This window comes from Palaemon carinicauda, chromosome 10 (assembly GCF_036898095.1).
Source record: "Palaemon carinicauda isolate YSFRI2023 chromosome 10, ASM3689809v2, whole genome shotgun sequence".
Classification (NCBI taxonomy): Eukaryota; Metazoa; Arthropoda; class Malacostraca; order Decapoda; family Palaemonidae; genus Palaemon; species Palaemon carinicauda.
This window is the reverse complement of record NC_090734.1, coordinates 66,004,796-66,023,361: the sequence shown is the minus strand read 5'-3', so window position 1 is coordinate 66,023,361 and position 18,566 is coordinate 66,004,796. Positions and strand designations below refer to the sequence as shown.

At 37.7% G+C, this 18,566-nt stretch overlaps 1 protein-coding gene across 2 annotated transcripts in view; it reads left to right on the top strand.

The window, feature by feature from the left end:
- LOC137648623 (vesicle-fusing ATPase 1-like) overlaps positions 1–5,401 on the top strand; it is a 451,093-nt gene extending 445,692 nt beyond the window's left edge. For both annotated transcript variants that reach the window (XM_068381564.1, XM_068381563.1), the window contains one exon: positions 341–5,401. In XM_068381564.1, coding sequence (XP_068237665.1) covers positions 341–511 — 171 coding nt within the window. In that variant the 3' untranslated portion in view covers positions 512–5,401. The remainder of the gene's footprint in view (positions 1–340) is intronic.
- Positions 5,402–18,566: the final 13,165 nt, after the last annotated feature.

Below are 18,566 nucleotides of genomic sequence, written 5' to 3'. Positions count from 1 at the left end.
ATTTGTTCATTTCTATGCTGTTCTAGGCTGCTTTTGTTGTTGGGATCATTGCGATTGTTGAATTTTGCATTTCCAACTAAGGTTGTGATTTGTCTTATATTAACAAAATTAGAATAAGAGGTCATGCTTTTAATTAACCCCTGATTGTACCTGTACAATGCCCATTTCTAATGGCTTATTTCATGTTTGTCAATAATTTATCAATGAAACATGTTTGTGCTTAGAATAATATTGTTTAGTGTTTGATCTTTATATACAAGTAATTTTGCATGTCACAGATGGTATTTTCATGAATATGGATTTAGTGGTAGTAATTCATTACTTTTCTTTTCTTATCCAGGTTAATGCCATCATGAATCACATTAGTGATGGAAGAGTTTTTGTTGGAGTGAAGAAATTGCTCGGTCTTCTTGATTCTATGCGAGTGATGAAAGGCGTTGATTCTCAGAAGAGAGTGGCTGCATTTGTGAACTTACTTGAAGATGAAGGCGTATTTACTCCTGAGTTGTGAATGTCCTGTTGTTCCAGAAAGTGTTTCCTTAAACTCTAGAATTCCTGGTATGCCATTATTGAATATAAATCATTTAGAACAGGCAGTAAATATAGAATTGTGTTTCAGTCTAGAAAAATTAAGTTTTGTCATCTTAAGATTGTGATCTAAATTTTATTGTGCTTGTAATTATTCAAAATGCTTACCATATCAGTCTTTCAATGTAGGTTTCAAGTATTTTGAAGAAAATATATGTTCAAAATTTGACTTATCGGGGTTAGTGAAAAATTAGGCTATAGGTAGCTTCTTGAATTTAATGTTACTGTATTTGCCTTTTGGAATGGAATAATTATAAACAAGAGGACTTAGGCCCTGGTAGACTTGCATATTTGTTTGATATTTGGGTAGTATTACTACAATATACTTGTAGTTATTTGAGACATATTGCTAACAATAAAAGGAACACAGAAAAATAAATTTATTTCAAGTAATGCTTGCATGTCAGATGGAAAAGTTTTGAAAGTGAAAAATTATATGTATAATTTAGATACATGACACTGCTTTTCTAGAGCTCATCTTTTCGTCATGAAAAATTGAATAAAATTTCAGAAAAAATTTATTTTCTTTCGTGTAGTGAGAGATGGCCCTTGAGTTATATATGCTCAACTCATCAGAGGAAAAGTAAAAGTCAGATCTTGATGTAAGTTAGGGGTTTGTATCCTTAACAATATAGAAACTACTTTCAAAATTCTTTTACACATCCAAATAAAAATGTACTATACAAAGTTTCCTATACTAGAGCCAAACCTTTATTCTAGCTCTCCAATTAAGAATGATCCCATGTAGGAAATAATGTACATTACCAAATCATGCTAATAGACCATTTATTTAAGGATTTAGGATTGCTTGGAGTTAAGTTTGCTCTATATACATTCCTACCTTGGTATTATCTGAACTGCAGGTGACATTGTAACTGCATATTGCTAAACAATTTATTGGTAATGAGTGTTGGATTATAGTTCAAATCCAGATATCTATTTGGAAAACCATAAGGTGTGTCAAGTATTTGTCTGAAAACAGGAGGAGAACTAACATGTTCTTTTAATATCATTTTTGCCTTAATTAATTGATATGTTTTTGATAAAGCTGAAATAGTCAGTACTCAAACTTTATGCACCTTTATTCTGAAAGAGCAAAATTTGTCTTTTTTGTGGAACTTTTATTAGCTCATTTAAGCCGAAGGCTATTGAGTTTTTAAAGACTAAGCAATGAAGCTTCAGAAGCTCAGGCATTAATAAACAATCATTTGTAGAGGAGTTTACAAACCGGGTGGAATGGTTTTAAGTATTTAGAACTCTTAAAAAATACGGTAGAAACTCTCATGTGTCAATCTTCAGTAATTCTGAAACAGGGTATGACAAGTACTCTTAGGAATTAACTCTGAATGACCCAGCAATTTGATCTTACCAAGGACACTAGGGGCCAAAAAGAGGAGGCTACAAGTTCTATTCCTTGTGATTACAGTTGGTAAACCATTCAGTATAGTGATGCTTTAGAAGGTGGAAAAGCTAAGTGGAATGGAGGCTGATTGTGGCGTAAATAGGAAAAAAATGAAACCCTTTCTTTGTTAAAATTATTAAAGAGAAGCATTAATATGGATAGTAACAATTCAATCTTTAGGAGCTAGAGCATGGGAGAATAAGGAGTACTTTTGACATAGACTTTTAGCAGTAGACGCTGATGTATCTGTTTTATGTTGAAATCAAATAAAAGCTCTGCTTCTGTTCAGGAAGAGTTCCAGAGAAAAATCTGCTTTTTATGACACTTGTCCCAGAACTCCCCTCTATTGGCTTGATACAATTCAAAGGAAAGGGCTTGTTTGACTTGGAGAAGTCTATGGTGGTCTTGCCTAGAAAGTCCATTGCTTACAGAAAGCAGATAAGAAACACCCAAGCATAAGGATATACGGCCTTTGCAGTTTGTTAATAGATTGACATCTTCTTTGAAGGACTATCATGTGAATCAACTATGGAAGTTCATTTGAAGCCTAAACCCAAAAGTCAAGAAATGGTTTCATACTAATCTTCTTGGACTACTTTTGAGCATGATAATGTGTAACCATCTCATTGTGTAATAAATATTTTGAAGACTAAAAAAAAAATATCTAGCTTTTCAGACCATCCTAAATCACCAGTTATTAAGGCTTTCAGAGATCTGTTTCACATATGTTATCCTTAGAAAAGTTGCAATCATATAATTATGCATTTAAGAGTAAAAAAAGATTTCATGGTCCTCTTCCAAAAATGGGGTAGTCCAGTATCTGCACATTTGTACGAAATCAGCCAGTTACTATACAAGCCTTGATATTCTTTAACAGATGGCAACTCAACTCGTCTGTGAAAAAGTAAGTGAGGGTTTTGGACATTCATGCTTAGTATTATTCTCTTTGGAAAAGATGAACCAAGCCAGTCTAGATTACCAGAAGTAATCCGGTTATTTTGGGATGTATTTATAAAAGTTACCAATAAAACCACCAGTGTTGGAATTGTAAGTCTCCTAATACATATTCATAATCTCTCTTAAAAGTTTAATAAATAACCTCTTCTTGTGGTTACGTTTAAAATTGTTCAGGCAATCTTTAAGAAGCTCTGTTCATAAGTAAATAGCTAGACCTTAGTGGTTAGAACATTAAATGTTGTAGCAGTAAGTATGAATTCTAAATACTGCTTGACTGGTAAAGGCATATAATGGTTTAACCCACCCCTTGAAAGAATGGGATCTTGGTAAATTCCAAGTCAGTATACCCATTGTACTCGTGATGGACTATGGTTAAGCAATGATCTGTACTGTATACAAATATATGGAAATGTTTACATTCCACACTAATATTTCTTGTTGAATTTTTAAGCTTTCAGACCGTAGTTTAGCACTTCTTTCATTTGATCAATTTCTTTTTCAGTACTATACTGATAAGAATGTAGAGTTTGTTAGAAACTACTTTTAACAATGCAAGTTATCTCTCATATCAGAACACTAGAATTTCCCCAGTGAAATATATAACTTACATATTTTTAGCAGTGAATAACAGTTAGTTATGTGGAAGCTAAACAAAGGATTTTAGATTAAATAACCAACTTTTCATCCCCGAATTGAGTTAAATAAATGCGAGTACTGTAGTTTAATTCAAACTTTAAAATAAAGTGATGTAACCAGAATTCAGATATTTTATAGACTTTGATTTCCCAAATTTAAGTGAATTTTCCATTGAATGTTATAAACCCTTGTAAGTATGAATCTTTACATTAGGTAAAAATAAGTACAGCATTGAGGTTGGATTGGATAATGCATTTAAGTAGCACTGCTTTTTTCAGTAATTAATGTATGAAGCCTGCAATACAGTACTACTTTGGGAACATTCAACAGGACATCTGTAATTTGAAACTTGTTTCTGAAAGCTCTCTGGAAGCTTGTGCTGTAGTTATAGACTTGATCGGTTAGTGTTTTCATGCTGACAAATTGGTGTCACAACCTCATAATACCAGTAAATCATTAAAAAGATTAATTGGACAACTAAGTTAACTGCAAGTAATTCCAATGTTAATATCCTGTCTTTCCTAGCTTCATATGGCTCCATTCATTGATGTATTAGGTAAGATGAGTAAGGAAACATATTTTTGGTTCTTTTGGTACATTTTGTATTTCAGGTATTTATATTACAGCTATTTATAATTGTAATGGGTGATTTTCATTGACTAAAGAATTACATATTTTTATAGTGGAGCCATCTTTCTAACCCATACCATAATTATAATTATGCAAAAAATTGCCCTCAAATATTTTTAGGAATAAGGTAAAACACATTTGTAGAAATGTTGATTTTTGTAAAAATTCACCTTATTTGGAAAAACTTAAGTGGTGGAAATTAATGATTACTTAATGTATTCCTCAATATCATATGCAATTAAGTTATGTGATGTGCTCAGTTAGGAATTTTCTTTGTGCAGTGGTAATGTGATAGAAAAAAAGACTTAATTCTACCTACACTTACTCTTTATTTCCTCATCATGAGTATTTTCAATGACAATCCTTCCTATAATTACAATATGTACAGTACAATTTATTTACAGTTAGTAACTTTTGCAAATCCATTGCACTGAAATCCAAAGGACCCTACCTCCCTTTGGCTATGTATATTTATGTATAGTTGATTTTTATGAAATTTGTTACATAGGATGTAAACATATACAGTTATGAGCAGAATTAGATTTTTTTTTTTTTTGAGTGTCGGCTAGCATTGCCAACCTGATCTGAGTCCTTTATTCAAATGTGAGTTTCTTTATTGCACAATGTATGTGTTGATATTGTTGAATCATCCTCGTTTCTTAACTTTCGAATGTAAATCTTCTGCTGAAATCTCAAATCTCCAAACTTTATTCAGATTTTAAATTCAACTTTATTGAATGTGTTACATATTTTTTTAATAGTTGATTTATCCATATGATATCTATAATAAATTTTCCTTGTTAAATCTTGTTGTTGAGGTTTATTGTTTGCTCTAAAAAGATAGTTTGAGAAACATGCATAAAGTACATATAACTTTTAAAAGATAGATAGTGTGAAATATTATCTGAAATATAGCAATTTATGTTATGAAATCCAGAAAAAAATTTTGATTACTGTATGTGTTTTGGCATCGGTAATTCGGATAAAAAAATTAGAATAGTATTTTAGTTTTATGCCACAGTAAACAATTGTATCATTGTCTCCTTAAAATGATTATAATATTAGTGTACTTTTTTTTATGTCTGAATCAAAACATTGAAAATAGACCTAAATTTTTTCTCTGTCCATTCGTGTACAGTAAGATCTCAAAAGATATTAAAAGTGGAACATTAAAGAGTTATTATTATCAAACCAATACTGTTGAGAAAAGTTTGAAAGATAGTTATTGAATTTATTGATAGCCGACTGTTTCAGTTAATAATAGTGTGTTCTTGATTCTTCCCGACCTTGTTCATTATTACAGCAGAAAATGCTGTAGTTTTTCATGTGCTATATTTTTCTGGTAAAAGTTAGGAATAAAATCAGAGTAAAAATGCAATTAAAAACTAGCTTAATAGCTTTCTGAAGTTGTTGCAGACATGAAGTACTTTACATAATTAGAGTACAGAGGAGACCTGTCCCTCTTTTATAACCCTTTTCCCAGACATGGAGCTCCTAGTTATGTTTTTGGGTACATCAAAGAACAAGCATTCAAGGCTGAATTTCATTCAGATTTATATGATAGCTTTAATTAAATTAAATACATGCTTGCATTTTACCTACTCATTTCCCTTATAATCCAGTCAGGATTAAGCCTGTCCTGGATTGAATATTGATTTTCATCGATTTTAGGACATGAAGGAGGGTGAAGTTGGATGTTATACCTCCTCACCTATAGACGAAGTAGTTAGCACTGTTGAATGAAGTGGAAGTCTCCTGTTAAGTTCTGTTTTAGGTGAAGAATAGCTCCATAGACCCTTTATAGAAATGTAAAGCCAAAATCCTATACAATGGTACCTCAGAGATGGCATGCAGCTCTTTCAGTTATCTTACCTGTTTCTTCCAGGCAGTGGGTGGCAGAAAAAGGGAAGAAGAGAGTCACGCTTTGTACCGTTCAACTCACTTTTTTCTTTCATCCAAAAATAGGGGGATTGCTAGTCAGCCCTTTGGCAAACCACTAAAAGCACAGGGCTAAGCCTTGGGTAGAGTGAGTCCTTCAAGACTGGTTCTTGCTACCCTCTTCAGCCTTTTGCCCCCCTCTTTCTTTTCTCTTTTGCTAATAGAGTACTCATCCATTTTTCCAACATCCCGAGAACCCTGGCCTTGCAGGTAGAAGTAGGAGGGATGCTGGAGTGGATCGCTCGAAGAATTCCATCAGAGGAAGACTTTGTTTTCAGTGTATCTGAAGGACACATACTTATAGTACCCGTGCATTAGTCCAATGCTAGTACTGTACCTCCCTTCTCCCATTACGGTTGAAGGTATCAGTTCAGGTCTCTGGGCTCTGAACTGGGTGCTGCTCCTTGGTTACCTGAGTAGTAACTATGGGCCACTACAAGGGATACAAACAACTTTGGATATATCTCTCAAGTGGGTGATCTTGGCCTCCTTCGTGTGGCAGTAGCAACATGATCAAGTTCAACTTTGTTTCGTCATAATCTGGCAGTAGCAACAGGATCAAGTTCAACTTTCAGTTTCGTCATAATCTGGGGATTGTGATAATTGAGGAAGTCGAATCTGTTACCCAAGCCGAGGTTAAAGCACTTGGGCATGAGGGTAACATTGACATTCAATCAGTTAGACAATTGCATCAACAAGCCTAAGAAGGTAGTGCGACTGTTCTCTCATAAACCACCACGGAGTAGGCAGCATCATCTCACCACCTTTTCTAACTGAAGAAGATTATGCCACGAGCTAGGACCTTTGCCAGAGATCTCCTAAAGTACTTTTTGAAGTATCACTAGTTAGTCTCTAATATTGCCATCCCTCCTTGTACTGGGGGAATGGGAGGCTTAGGTCGATCTTACTTGTTGGCTAACAAGGAACGCTCAGAAGGGAGACACATTCAACTCTTCGCCCTCTGACATACAACTGTGCTCAATTGCATCAAAATAGGGGAGGGGCACACACCTGAATAACATGGTCATCTCAGTTGTGTGGTCAGAAGAAGCATCTACTCTTTGATGTCATGGGATTAGCAGCTTTCTATTAGTGCTCCAAGCCTTCCAAGAACATTTAGGAGGCACTTAATGAGTTGTTGCAACAATACCACCACACTGGCTTATGTCTAGCTTTACAAGCTGAGGAAGCAGATGTGTTTTGGGATAGCAATCTGTGCTGGGGAGTTCTCAGCCAATCACATTCCGGGCAAGAGGAATGGACTAGCAGACACACTCAGTGACACAATCCCTTGGCCTGTATGTGAAGTTGTCTTTTAACACCCATGGGATTACTTGGATTGTTATACCCTGTTTCCATTCAACCTTGGTCCTTTGGCTAATATACTATTGTGTGATTATGCCCTGACTTAGGCTGATTGGGGTGGCTCCCAGACGCCCTCATGCTGCATGGTATCCCGTTCTGCCTTGTCAAGATTCCGAAGGAACTTCCCTGGCCTTCACTCTACCAGGGAAAGTGGGTCAATCTCTATGAATTATTCTGAATCAGATCATCTCTAGACCAGATTGTGGAGTTCCACTTCTTCCTGGCTGAGAGAAGCTCTTCATAGTAGCAGCATTCAAGACTACCCGTCAGACTTGAGTATGGTCTTTCAATGGAAGGTAATAGACCTCTCCATCTCATGGGAGTTTTCTATGCTCGGGAGTTGCTTCTTACATTTTTGCTGTTCTCAATACCTTATTTGATCCTTTAAGAATGCCTCAGTTAAGGTTCTTACTCTCAAGACTGTCTGCTGCCTTGTAATCAGCAGAAAGGTTAAGCGAGTGAGATGGTCTCTTTACCTTAGTCCTTAGTCTTCCTTCTAAGTTGTATAGGAGCTCCTTAGTCTAGTGCCAGGGCATATGGCAAAACTCAGACCCTGCCAGGAAACAACCTCAGGTTCGAGACCTTCACCATACCATCTCTACTTGAAGCATGGAGAGAAGAAGCTTTTTGTCCTATGAGGGCTCTGCAGTGCCATCTGAAGAAGACATGACACCTCAGACCAGAGTGTCGACGACTCTTCCTTCCCGCTGGCAGAACCAAGAAAGAGATGTCTAGAACATGATCTCTCTCTGACTTCAGGAGTCAATCCATAATGCATATGTCTCGGTTTCTGAGACAGTCTAGGTTTCACCTAGGAACGGAAGTAGTGAATTCATGGGCTAGGCCCCACCATTGCCTCCAAGAGGAATCTTGGAATCAGCCAATGGTTGTGGTGTGTATGCAACAGACCATCTTCATGGTCTTTATTCTCCTCTTGACGTTTTTGTGCTTGGTCTAGTCGTGGCTGCTGAAGTATTTGTATAGCTATCCAAGATCCTGTCCAGTACAGTGAACATCTTGTTTATGATAACTTATAGAAGTAAGTCTAGAATAGCGGCAGAATGATCGGCTCCTCTTCTCCATTCTTTCTGCCCCTATCTTAGGGAGGAAGCAGTTGAAGCATCACTCATTTCATCTGACCTGATGCTGGTAAACTACACCTGTTAACTCCATTCTGTAAAACCTAGGGAAGTTTTCCTCCATCCTCCCTAGACAAGGGGGAGAATGGTGGAATATATACCAACCCGTCATATGCCAGGTATGTTATTCTGGACTTCGATCTCCCTTGAAGGAAAGGAATTCCTCCTTTGACCATGTAATGATCTTCTTGGACAGGCCAGGTCCTATCAGCCTTTTCATCCCAATGATGAACAGATAGGAGGTTTCTGGAGTCATCTCCTTCACTCCCGTACAGGACAAGGGAGATTGACATTTCCATGGCAGACAAAGAACCTACCAACTTGGTTCTGAGGGGGAAGGGGATTTCCCACCCACCAAGCATTGAGTCTTCCAACCTAAAGGACAATAGTTTGTATTTGTTTATGAACAAATCACAAATTTTTCATTTGTAAATTAAGAGATTTTGACAGGTAAAGGGCCAGAGCTCCTCACCCTTGGTCCTACTTATCGCTCAACTTCTCATTAAGTGGTTCAACAGCAATTCAGCTTTGTTGCTAAAATCTATTCCCTACCTAAAGGACTCAGGTTTGTATAGCTACAAAAAATACAAATGAAAACATTTGTGATTTTTATGAAACTCCCCTTAAGTTCATATTGCTTTTACTGGAAGTTGTGCTGTGTACCCATAAAGGAAAATTTCTCATTCTCTCTATTTGTAAAATGCCTCCACATCTAGGAACCGCTATGCCATCTGGCTGTTGATGGCCACTAACTAGTAAATGATGCGACATACTAACCATTTAGTCTTCAGTCTCTTGTCAATTGATGTCTAAACAAGATGTCTTTATGCCGCTCCACATTTCAAATTTAATCTCAATACTTAATTTTATGCCTGGTTCTGCTAATGTTTTTTCATAGAAACAGGCATTGCTGACCAGTTATTATGCGTGTGGCCATACCTTGAATAAGTCAGTAATAATAACTCCTTTAAAAGAAGGAAAATTTAACATTTCTTTTTGGAGGATATGTTTGGAACTTGTCTTTCAAAAGAGCTTTAATTCAGTTTATGAAACTGTTTAGCTTAACTCTGCTAAACAAAAAAAATATTTCACAGTAATTTGTATTTGTTGTTATTGAATATAAACATTTTCTCCTTTAATTATTGTGGGATGGGTGATGTGGGGAAGCCCTGCCCACATGTCAGTCTGTTAGACTAGTCACTTTTGACTTTGGGCACAAGCAACACATACATACTCTTCCTGCCTCTCAAATTCTGTCTATTAATAATACTTTTCCTCTTTTCAGTGTATGCTTCCACAAATGCCAATGGAAACCCATAAAATGGAACTGTTGTCTGGCTAGGGAAAAAATTAATGTGGAAGATTCATGTCTTCAGCCTGCCATTGATCCTCATATTTTGCACTCGCTTTCTATGGGACACAATTGTTTCCAGTCATCTCCTTGTGGTGAGAGTCATTATTGGTCTTTTCAATAGGAAGAGACTGATAAGAAGAAACAGGCTAAGAGGAATTCTTCGCAGTCAACTATGGAAACTATAAAGTTAATGCTGAAGAATCTCTATAGCTCTTTCTTCTCTGCTGATGGAAGCCAACTCAGTGTGTCCTGGAAGTTCTTCTCAGGCTTGCTCTTTGTGAAGTGCTGATGAGGGAGGACACCTCAACTCACACTCAAAGTGCTCCTAAGGAAGGGGGTGGGAGATTATCACCTTCCCCTAGTGAAGGGAACACTCCTTTGCCTTTTTTTCTGAAAGTTAACCTGTAGGAGTTCAGACTGATGACAACAATGAAAACTTTTACCTGAGGAGGTTTAAAAGTTGATCATTACTGGCAAAAGGCAGGACAGTGCCCTAGAGACCAACTACTGTAGGTATACATATGATTAGCACCCAACCCCCTCTCCATCGAGTTAAGTGCAAAGAGGGACAGACAATGGCTACTGATGACTTGGCATGCAGACCTACACACTCCCAACCTCTCAAGGACTGTGAAGTTGAACTACTACAAAATATTGAGCTTGAGCACTACTAAAACTCCTGTTTAACAGATTGTGAGATAGACATTTTCAGCAGGCTACCACAACGTGCAGATTGTGGCCTGCATTGAGTATCGCTGGTACCCACCCAGTTTGTGAAGAAGCTGAAGGATGCCGTGGGAGCCACAAGGACTGCAACGGCGAATCATGTGCTGATCACCTCAACTCCTGTGGTACCTGTGGCTGCGACACAGGACCCTGATCCAGTTATTGTTTCTCCAGAGATTCCTTTTGCTGTTGAAAACGTCCCTGTGGCTTCTTAGTCCATGGGAGCACCATCATTGATAAGAAGAGGGAACGTGCTTGGTCTTCCTATTTCAGTTCTTCCTCTGATTCTGACAGTACTTCTAAGAAGAAAAAGAATAGGAAGAAGTCCAAAATGACCAATCGCAAGGAATTTCATGATTGTCTTTGTAATCTCTTCTCATTTGTGAGAGTCGGCGTAATTTCGGCTAACAGAAAGCCCATCCAACCTACCTGTCACAGAATAGTCACTATTGTCCTTGGGCCTAGGACTGAGAGTGGTGGTTGAGTAGGGATATTTAATTGAGACTCAGGTTTGTATTGCTAACAAAAATACAAATTACTTTTACAATTAGTTTTGTTCCTACACACATACAAACCCTTTGGTCTTTACTATGGATATATTGTTCCGGTGTAGCTAGAAACCAGCCATAAACATTTTAGATGAGGTGTAACATCCCACTGCTAGTTAGCAGGGCGTGTAGACCGGCCACCCCGTTCACACATTCACCCAGTATACAGACTGTAAACAAAAGAGTTCTTAGGTGACCGGTTAGGTAGGCAACAAAAGAAGAAATCTAAAATTGATTCTTCTCCCTCGGGATTTCCACGAAGGCGAAGAGCCCCGGACTTCTTTCTCCTGTGCCATGTTTCCTCCTCGCAAACTCTGCTCATTCTGTATTCTTCGGAGGACTTACAAGCAAGAGTGTCAATCGTTTGACGCCTGGATAACCATCAGTTTTGGAGGGCGCGCCCTAGAGGGGTATGGTCACCCACAACCGCAGGGGAGACTCTTGATGCTTGTGTCAATTCTGTCCTTCCTTGAGGGTTTTGGGTACCCCCTCTATGAAATTAATAATAATAATGATAACAATAAAATTATTATCTAAGAATTAGGTCGGAGGTGCTGCAGAGTAGGGCACAGCAGCTGCGCACATCTGTCTGCATGGGTTGGCTACGGACTTCCCACCTGATCCTCTGGAGTGGTGTTCCCTCCAGCAGGTCTCATGGCTCTCGCTGAAGCTTCTTCTGTAACTCCTCTCCTCTAAAGGGGTTGCTGATAGGTACAGTACTCCTTGGAGTCACTGCCAGGCCTGCAATCCCTCCAGGGTGAGCATGTAAACTGAGCTTGCTCAGTGTGCTGATTCTACTTAGCAGGATAAACTTTATTTCTCCATCCTGCTTCTGCAGGGAACTAGCCTTCGTCTTTCCCCTTGATCCTCTGGAGTGACATTCCCTCCAGAGGGTCTCATGCCCCACACAGAGATGCCCTCCACAAGCCTTGTCTCCAGAGGAGTTGCTGGCAAGTTCTCCTCAAAGTCCCTGCCAGGTCCATGATCCCTCAGGGGTGAGCAACCTCAGCCAGCTGGGCATGCTCAGCCTGCTCAGTCTGCTGAGCAGGAGAAACTTTGTTTCTCTATCCTACCTCCGCAGGCCTGTCCATCTCAACCCCCCCCCTCCCCCCCCCCCCCAGGCTCTTGAGTTGTGTTCACTCTAGAATGTCTCGTGCCCCTCATTGGAGTGGCCTTCACAACTCGTATAGAGGAGTTGCGAGCTAGTTCTCCTCAGAGTCCTTGCCAGGACGCAGCACAATGAGTCTACTCAGGACAGGTTTCTTTTCTTGCCAAAGTGAGAGGGCTTCCTCACTCGAATGGGCTTCCCATTAAGTGCCTTGCAGGCGTATATCTGATTTGTCAGTACCTTGCCTCAGCCATTCGAAACCGAGCTCTTCAGTGGCTGATGACCCCCTGTAATCACAGCTTCTCTTCCTTGTACTTCTAATGCACAATGAGCTTCTGTGAGCCTTGGAAGGCAGACCCCCTGGGGTCCTTGCCTTGGGTATCTAACCCTTCGGAGGAAACGCCGGCTGTTTTTCTCTTATCGCATGTGTGCATTCACAAACAAGCCTCCTTACCTTGCTTGTATCACTCAAGTGGGTGTGCCCTGCTTCAGGAGCACACAAGGCAACTCATGAGCCTCTTGTAGGTTCGTTAGCGAGTGTTCGCTTCCATGTTCATGATGTTATGGCTCATGGACGACCAGTTCCTTTGGTATTGGAGTTGCGCTTAGACATATACGCATTAACTCTTCTCCAACTACCAAAGAAGGTCTGATCGCTTCACCAGCTGTGTGAGCTATCTCACAGATGCATACATGTACCTCAGTATGCTCATGAAGAGACTCAAGTGCACGTGATCACCCAATGGAGAATCTATAAAGAAAACGAACTCATGAGAACAGAATCTTGTACCAGGGATCAAAACAAGGAAGAAACCTATCCTCCCGTTAAGAACCCCCAATACAGGACTGTCTGCTAGACCATAAAGAGGAAATTGTAAAACAATAACCTCTACAAGATCTAGGGAGGCTAGCCTCCTGAACAGCAACTAGCCCTACTGGAATACCGACAAGCTACTCAGTTGCCGGTATAATCCAGGTAGCTAGATGCCTAACACAGGCTTACTCTATGTCCCGTCCCCAACTCCAAACTCAATGCTGACAAGCTACTCAGTTGCCAGCTCAGAGAAAAGGAGAGGGAAACGAAACGCCCCAGAAAATTTACCCAACCACAGGTTACAGTAAATTAACTGAGGATAGCCTAGGCTAATCAGAGGGAAAGGGAATTACTCTTAATTCTCATAGAGAAAATATCGACTTAAAGGGGGAAAATGAGATATCTATCTCCACCCCAAAAGACAATATAAGAGTAATGGGGACATATAAAGTATACTAAAGCACTAAAGCTATTAAGCTAAAGAGCTTAGAGAAACGTTCTACGTAACTCTGGTATACTATTATGGAAGAGGAAAGGAAACAGTAATATCTTAATTGTATAAAATATTGCCTGAGCTTCAATACAACTTTATCAGGAAGGTTATATCATGCATGAGGTGTGAAAGTGCCTAGGCTAGAAGCCTAGCACTCGTGAGGCTCGAAATTATAGCCAAATTCACGACAACAATGACATAATATAAAAGTCCCTAGCTAAAATACTAAATAGCTAAAGTTATTAAAGCAAAGATACCGGGAATATCGTTCTTGCTAACTAAATGAACAAATGAACGATTGCGTCATGACGCCATCCGGCCGGCAGCAGCTCTTGTTACGTTAATTACGATATCAATCGAAAAGCAAAACTGGCAAGAGCTTACATTTACACAATTAAAAGATATTACTTAACTTTCCAGAAGCTGATGAAGCTATGGAATCCATAATAATGAAGAAAAGCTTCGAAAATAGCGAGATAACACAGGGAAAATACTGGTCAGCAAAGCTACAAACGAAAGAATGGTTTAGTGGCGCCGTACGGTGGTGATTGGCCGAACTATTTACAGTACATTAGGAGAGTAGTGTTGTTTTACCTCTTTAATGACTCTTATTTTTCTTGCCACTTTCCCTCTTGAAGTGAAAGGCTATTCGGGGTGTAAATAGCTATGTGATGTGTCAAGATACGTCCTTAAGCGATATCCCTTGGAGAAATTTAAGGGATACTCGCTCCAGGAGTTAGAATTCTGGGTACCTTCGGTAAATTCTCTGGGATATATCACTATAGTCACATATAACTTAGGAAGCTACTAATGAAGGAACTTTCATCAGGACGACATGGCCTAAGCCCAAAAAAAACCTTATAAGTCAAGTTCTAATAGAACAGTTGTGGATGTCCTGCGAAGCATCATTAGTCAATCCATAGAAGACTGATAATTTATTTTAGAAGATGATAAATTTACATTAAATAACTAGGTAAATGAAACGTTAGGAGAAAGGCCATTTTTTGTTGGACAATATAAGAAAGACCTTGTTAGATGACATAGAATCCCCTGGCCAATCACACGGCTATTTAGGGTAACTTATAAACGAGTATTATGATTGTATAAAGGGTAATATCCTAGATATAAAGATAGGTTCGAAAGTATATATTAAAATAAAAGTAATCCAAGGTCCGTAAGAAAAATGTCTCCCAATAATCAAGGGACCTCTTAGAATATTAATATATGAAAGCATATGATACGAGAACCTTTGTTAGAGTTTGGGGTACTATTGATAATTGGTGTATAGAAGCTCATAGATGGTTTAACCTTTACCAGTGTACTGAAATAATTTAAAAGATTGATAAAATAACGAGGCCACTTGAGAAAAAAAAGTTTTTATTGCATTTTATAGGCAATAAATTGAGTGCTATTTGGTGTAACAAAGGAAAACAATGTTTTAAGTCTAAATGTTAGATTGGATAAAAAAGTAACTGATAAAAAGTGAAATAGCTGTATTGTAATAATTAAGTTAACATGAATGTAACTAATAAATATGAAGAAAGGGAACATTTTATACTGTAAATGTAAAATATATGAATTATATTAATCAGGTTGACATGAATAAATATGAAGAAAAGGAAAATATTAAAACAAAGATGTAAAAATGTAAAAAAGGTGAACATGGGAACCTTGTTTGTTCAAAGGTATCTCAAGTACCGCCATAATTACACAGGGAATGGTATAGAGTAAATACAAAGGTTTAAGTTATATTCATTGCACCCGTTCCTTTTGAAAATTGAATATAAAACAATAAGTGTGGAAACCACACGAAAGTTAATTTTGTCTGTGATAAATGATTCCTTTGGAAGAAAGGGAAATATAAAGTGAAAGTTGAATTAGTCTGTCAATGATTCTTGATGTTTACAGGGATTGTTATTTGATAACCTTGAAATGGTAGATTTTTGTAATTTAAATGTTATAATCTGCCTTTAAAGGCATTGCAATTGAAAAGGGAAATTATTGTTTATGTGAATAAAACTCAAACAGTCAAGGTATCAGAAAACGCACTTTTCGAAGTATGTTTCTTTATTATGTGATGATTAAAATGTTGATTATGAATTTATGAAACAGCTGTAAAACTAAATTCGGACATTTAAAGATAATAAAAAATTAAGTGTTTGTAATAATTATTTTGTGCCTTATGAATAAGAAGTTTTATCATTTGTAAAGATTTTTAATGTATTTGTGGTAATGCTTATCATCAGGATGATGTGTGATGAGGTGAAATATTTCATTAAGAAATAGAGTAAGATGAGTGATTTATAATTGATCATTACTGAAAAACTAGTAAACTAATGGTTTTTTTTTTTTTTTTTTTTTTTTTTTTTTAAAGTATGGCTTCTACGGAAACCCTGGAATACGGGCTGAGTTGTGTCATGAGTTTATTTCATTAATTGAGAGAGAGAGAGAGAGAGAGAGAGAGAGAGAGAGAGAGAGAGAGAGAGAGAGAGAGAGAGAGAGATGAATTATATTGATTTTATGAACAAGTACAATAGGAGAGAGAGAGACACATAACAGAGAGAGTCAAACCAAGTGCCAGCAAGTTGCAGGTCTGATAAGCAACAAATTTCTTTCGAATGAAAGTTTCACCAGAAGTCTACACGTCACCGGCAGCTATCTAGGGAAATGCCTTGAAATATACCGTACAAAAGTGCGAAAATCTCCACATAAGTCAGTCCTGTCCAGCCAACAAGTGAAAGGTCTGTTCGACATTATAGGCTCCCCACCCCCACTCCTAGGGACAGATGTTAGCCTACTACATTTTGTCTTTAGAAATATACAGATACTCGCCAAGCAACAAAGTCTCTCGACTCTGAAATTGACGCCATCCAGACATGACATAGAGGGAACGCTCGAGGAAGTCAGGAGATTGTCTGACTCCTGCTATTCAGTTATAAGCTCCATTAACAAGAAGAGAGAAAGAGAGCAGAAACCAAGAGACCAGCCCAAGCCAAAGAAGATATGAAGCAGCAAGGTACCCCTGAGAGAGGATGAAAGTCTGCGGGATTTTCCTTTCAGAATAAAAATTCTACAATTCTACAGTGAACGTTTACTGTCAAATTTGTATGTACAATATTTCTCAAGTAAATAAAGAAATTTGACGGTACTATCCATACCCCACATTCCTCAGAAATTGCCTAATTATTTCAAATTAAGAATGAACTATGTTACTGTGATATTAAGAACATTCTAATTCATGATTACTTAATCAGTTATTACTTATAGGAGGCTTCACAATACTTAAGAGATCCTGGAAAGAACCGATCCCCCAAAAATCTAGTGTACTAATATTTAACAAAGGAAAGAAAGTGAAAACGGAAGAAAATGAAGAAAAGAGGAAGAATGATTCAGTAAGAATAAGCAGGGAGAATAAATTTCTGAGAAAAAGGCACAAAGAAAAGGGAAACAAGTGAGTACGAGTAAGAAAAGCCAAAGTATCTTGTAGAAGGTCCAAGAAATACGTAAATATGGAGACATGAGGAAAATAATGAAAATGATATTGGAAGGAACTATATGCAACAATGGTTGTTCCAACAATATTTGTTGATGTAGAGACTTGGAGTGAAATGAGAGACAACAAAAAAAATGAAGCTCTGCGAAACCTTCATTTCAAAATAATGATAAATATGCATGAGCAACTATTAAGCACTCCACTGGTGCATCATAGTCAAAACAGGAATAGGGCTAGTGACTTGCAGAATAGACAATAAGAAATTAATGTGTTCCATAACAGCATAGACTCGGATGAAAAGACTAATCATAGAGGTAGTAGGTAGTAGATAGTAAATAATAGGTTGGCCAAGGCACCAGCCACCCATTGAAATACTACTGTTAGAGAGTTATTTGATCCATTGACTGGCCAGACAGTACTACATTGGATCCTTCTCTCTGGTTACGGCTCATTTCATCATTGTTGACACATACACAGAATAGTCTGGCCTATTCTTTACACATTTTCCTCATACCATTGACAAAACTGAAATTATCACACAATTTTTCTTCTTTCAAGAGGTTAAGTACTGCACTGTAATTGTTCAGTGGCTGCTTTCCTTTGGGTAGAAGATACTCTTTAGCTATGGTAAGCAGCTCTTCTAGGAGAAGGACACTTCAAAATCAAACCATTTTTCTCTAGTCTTGGGTAGTGCCATAGCCCCTGTACCATGGTCTTCCACTGTCTTGAGTTAGAGATCTCTTGCTTTAGGGTACACTCGGGCACACTATTCTATTTTGTTTCTCTTCCCCTTGTTATTTTGGTTTCTATTCCCTTATTATTTTGAAGTTTTTATCCCCTTGTTATTTTGAAGTTTTTATAGTTTATCTAAGAGAGATTTATTTTAATGTTATTATTGTTCTTAAACTTCTCTTGTAGTTTATTTCCCTTTTCCTTTCCTCTCTGGGCTATTTTCCCTATTGGAGCCCTCGGGCTTATAGCATCCTGCTTTTCGAACTAGGGTTGTAGCTTAGCAAGTATTAATCATAATAATAACTAGCAGAACCCGTGTAAATTACACGAAATGATATTTTAGTACTAATTATCTTGTTCCTAACCTATACATATTTGAATAAAATGTGATAAGATTAAATTGTATATTTATTTTAAAAAATGAGTAATACATGAAACAATTTACAAAACTTCTTTATATACAATATTTCTAGTGAAGGTAGTTCCTTTTCTCTGGCCATGAGTAGAATTATTCTGACGACAAATTTTCACTCTTACACTGTTCATAGACCTTGCTCTTGAGAAGGCTACATAAAGTTGTCCATGAGTAAAGCAAGGTTGTGGTAGGTAGATCCCAACCTTATCGAAAGTCTGTCCTTGAGCT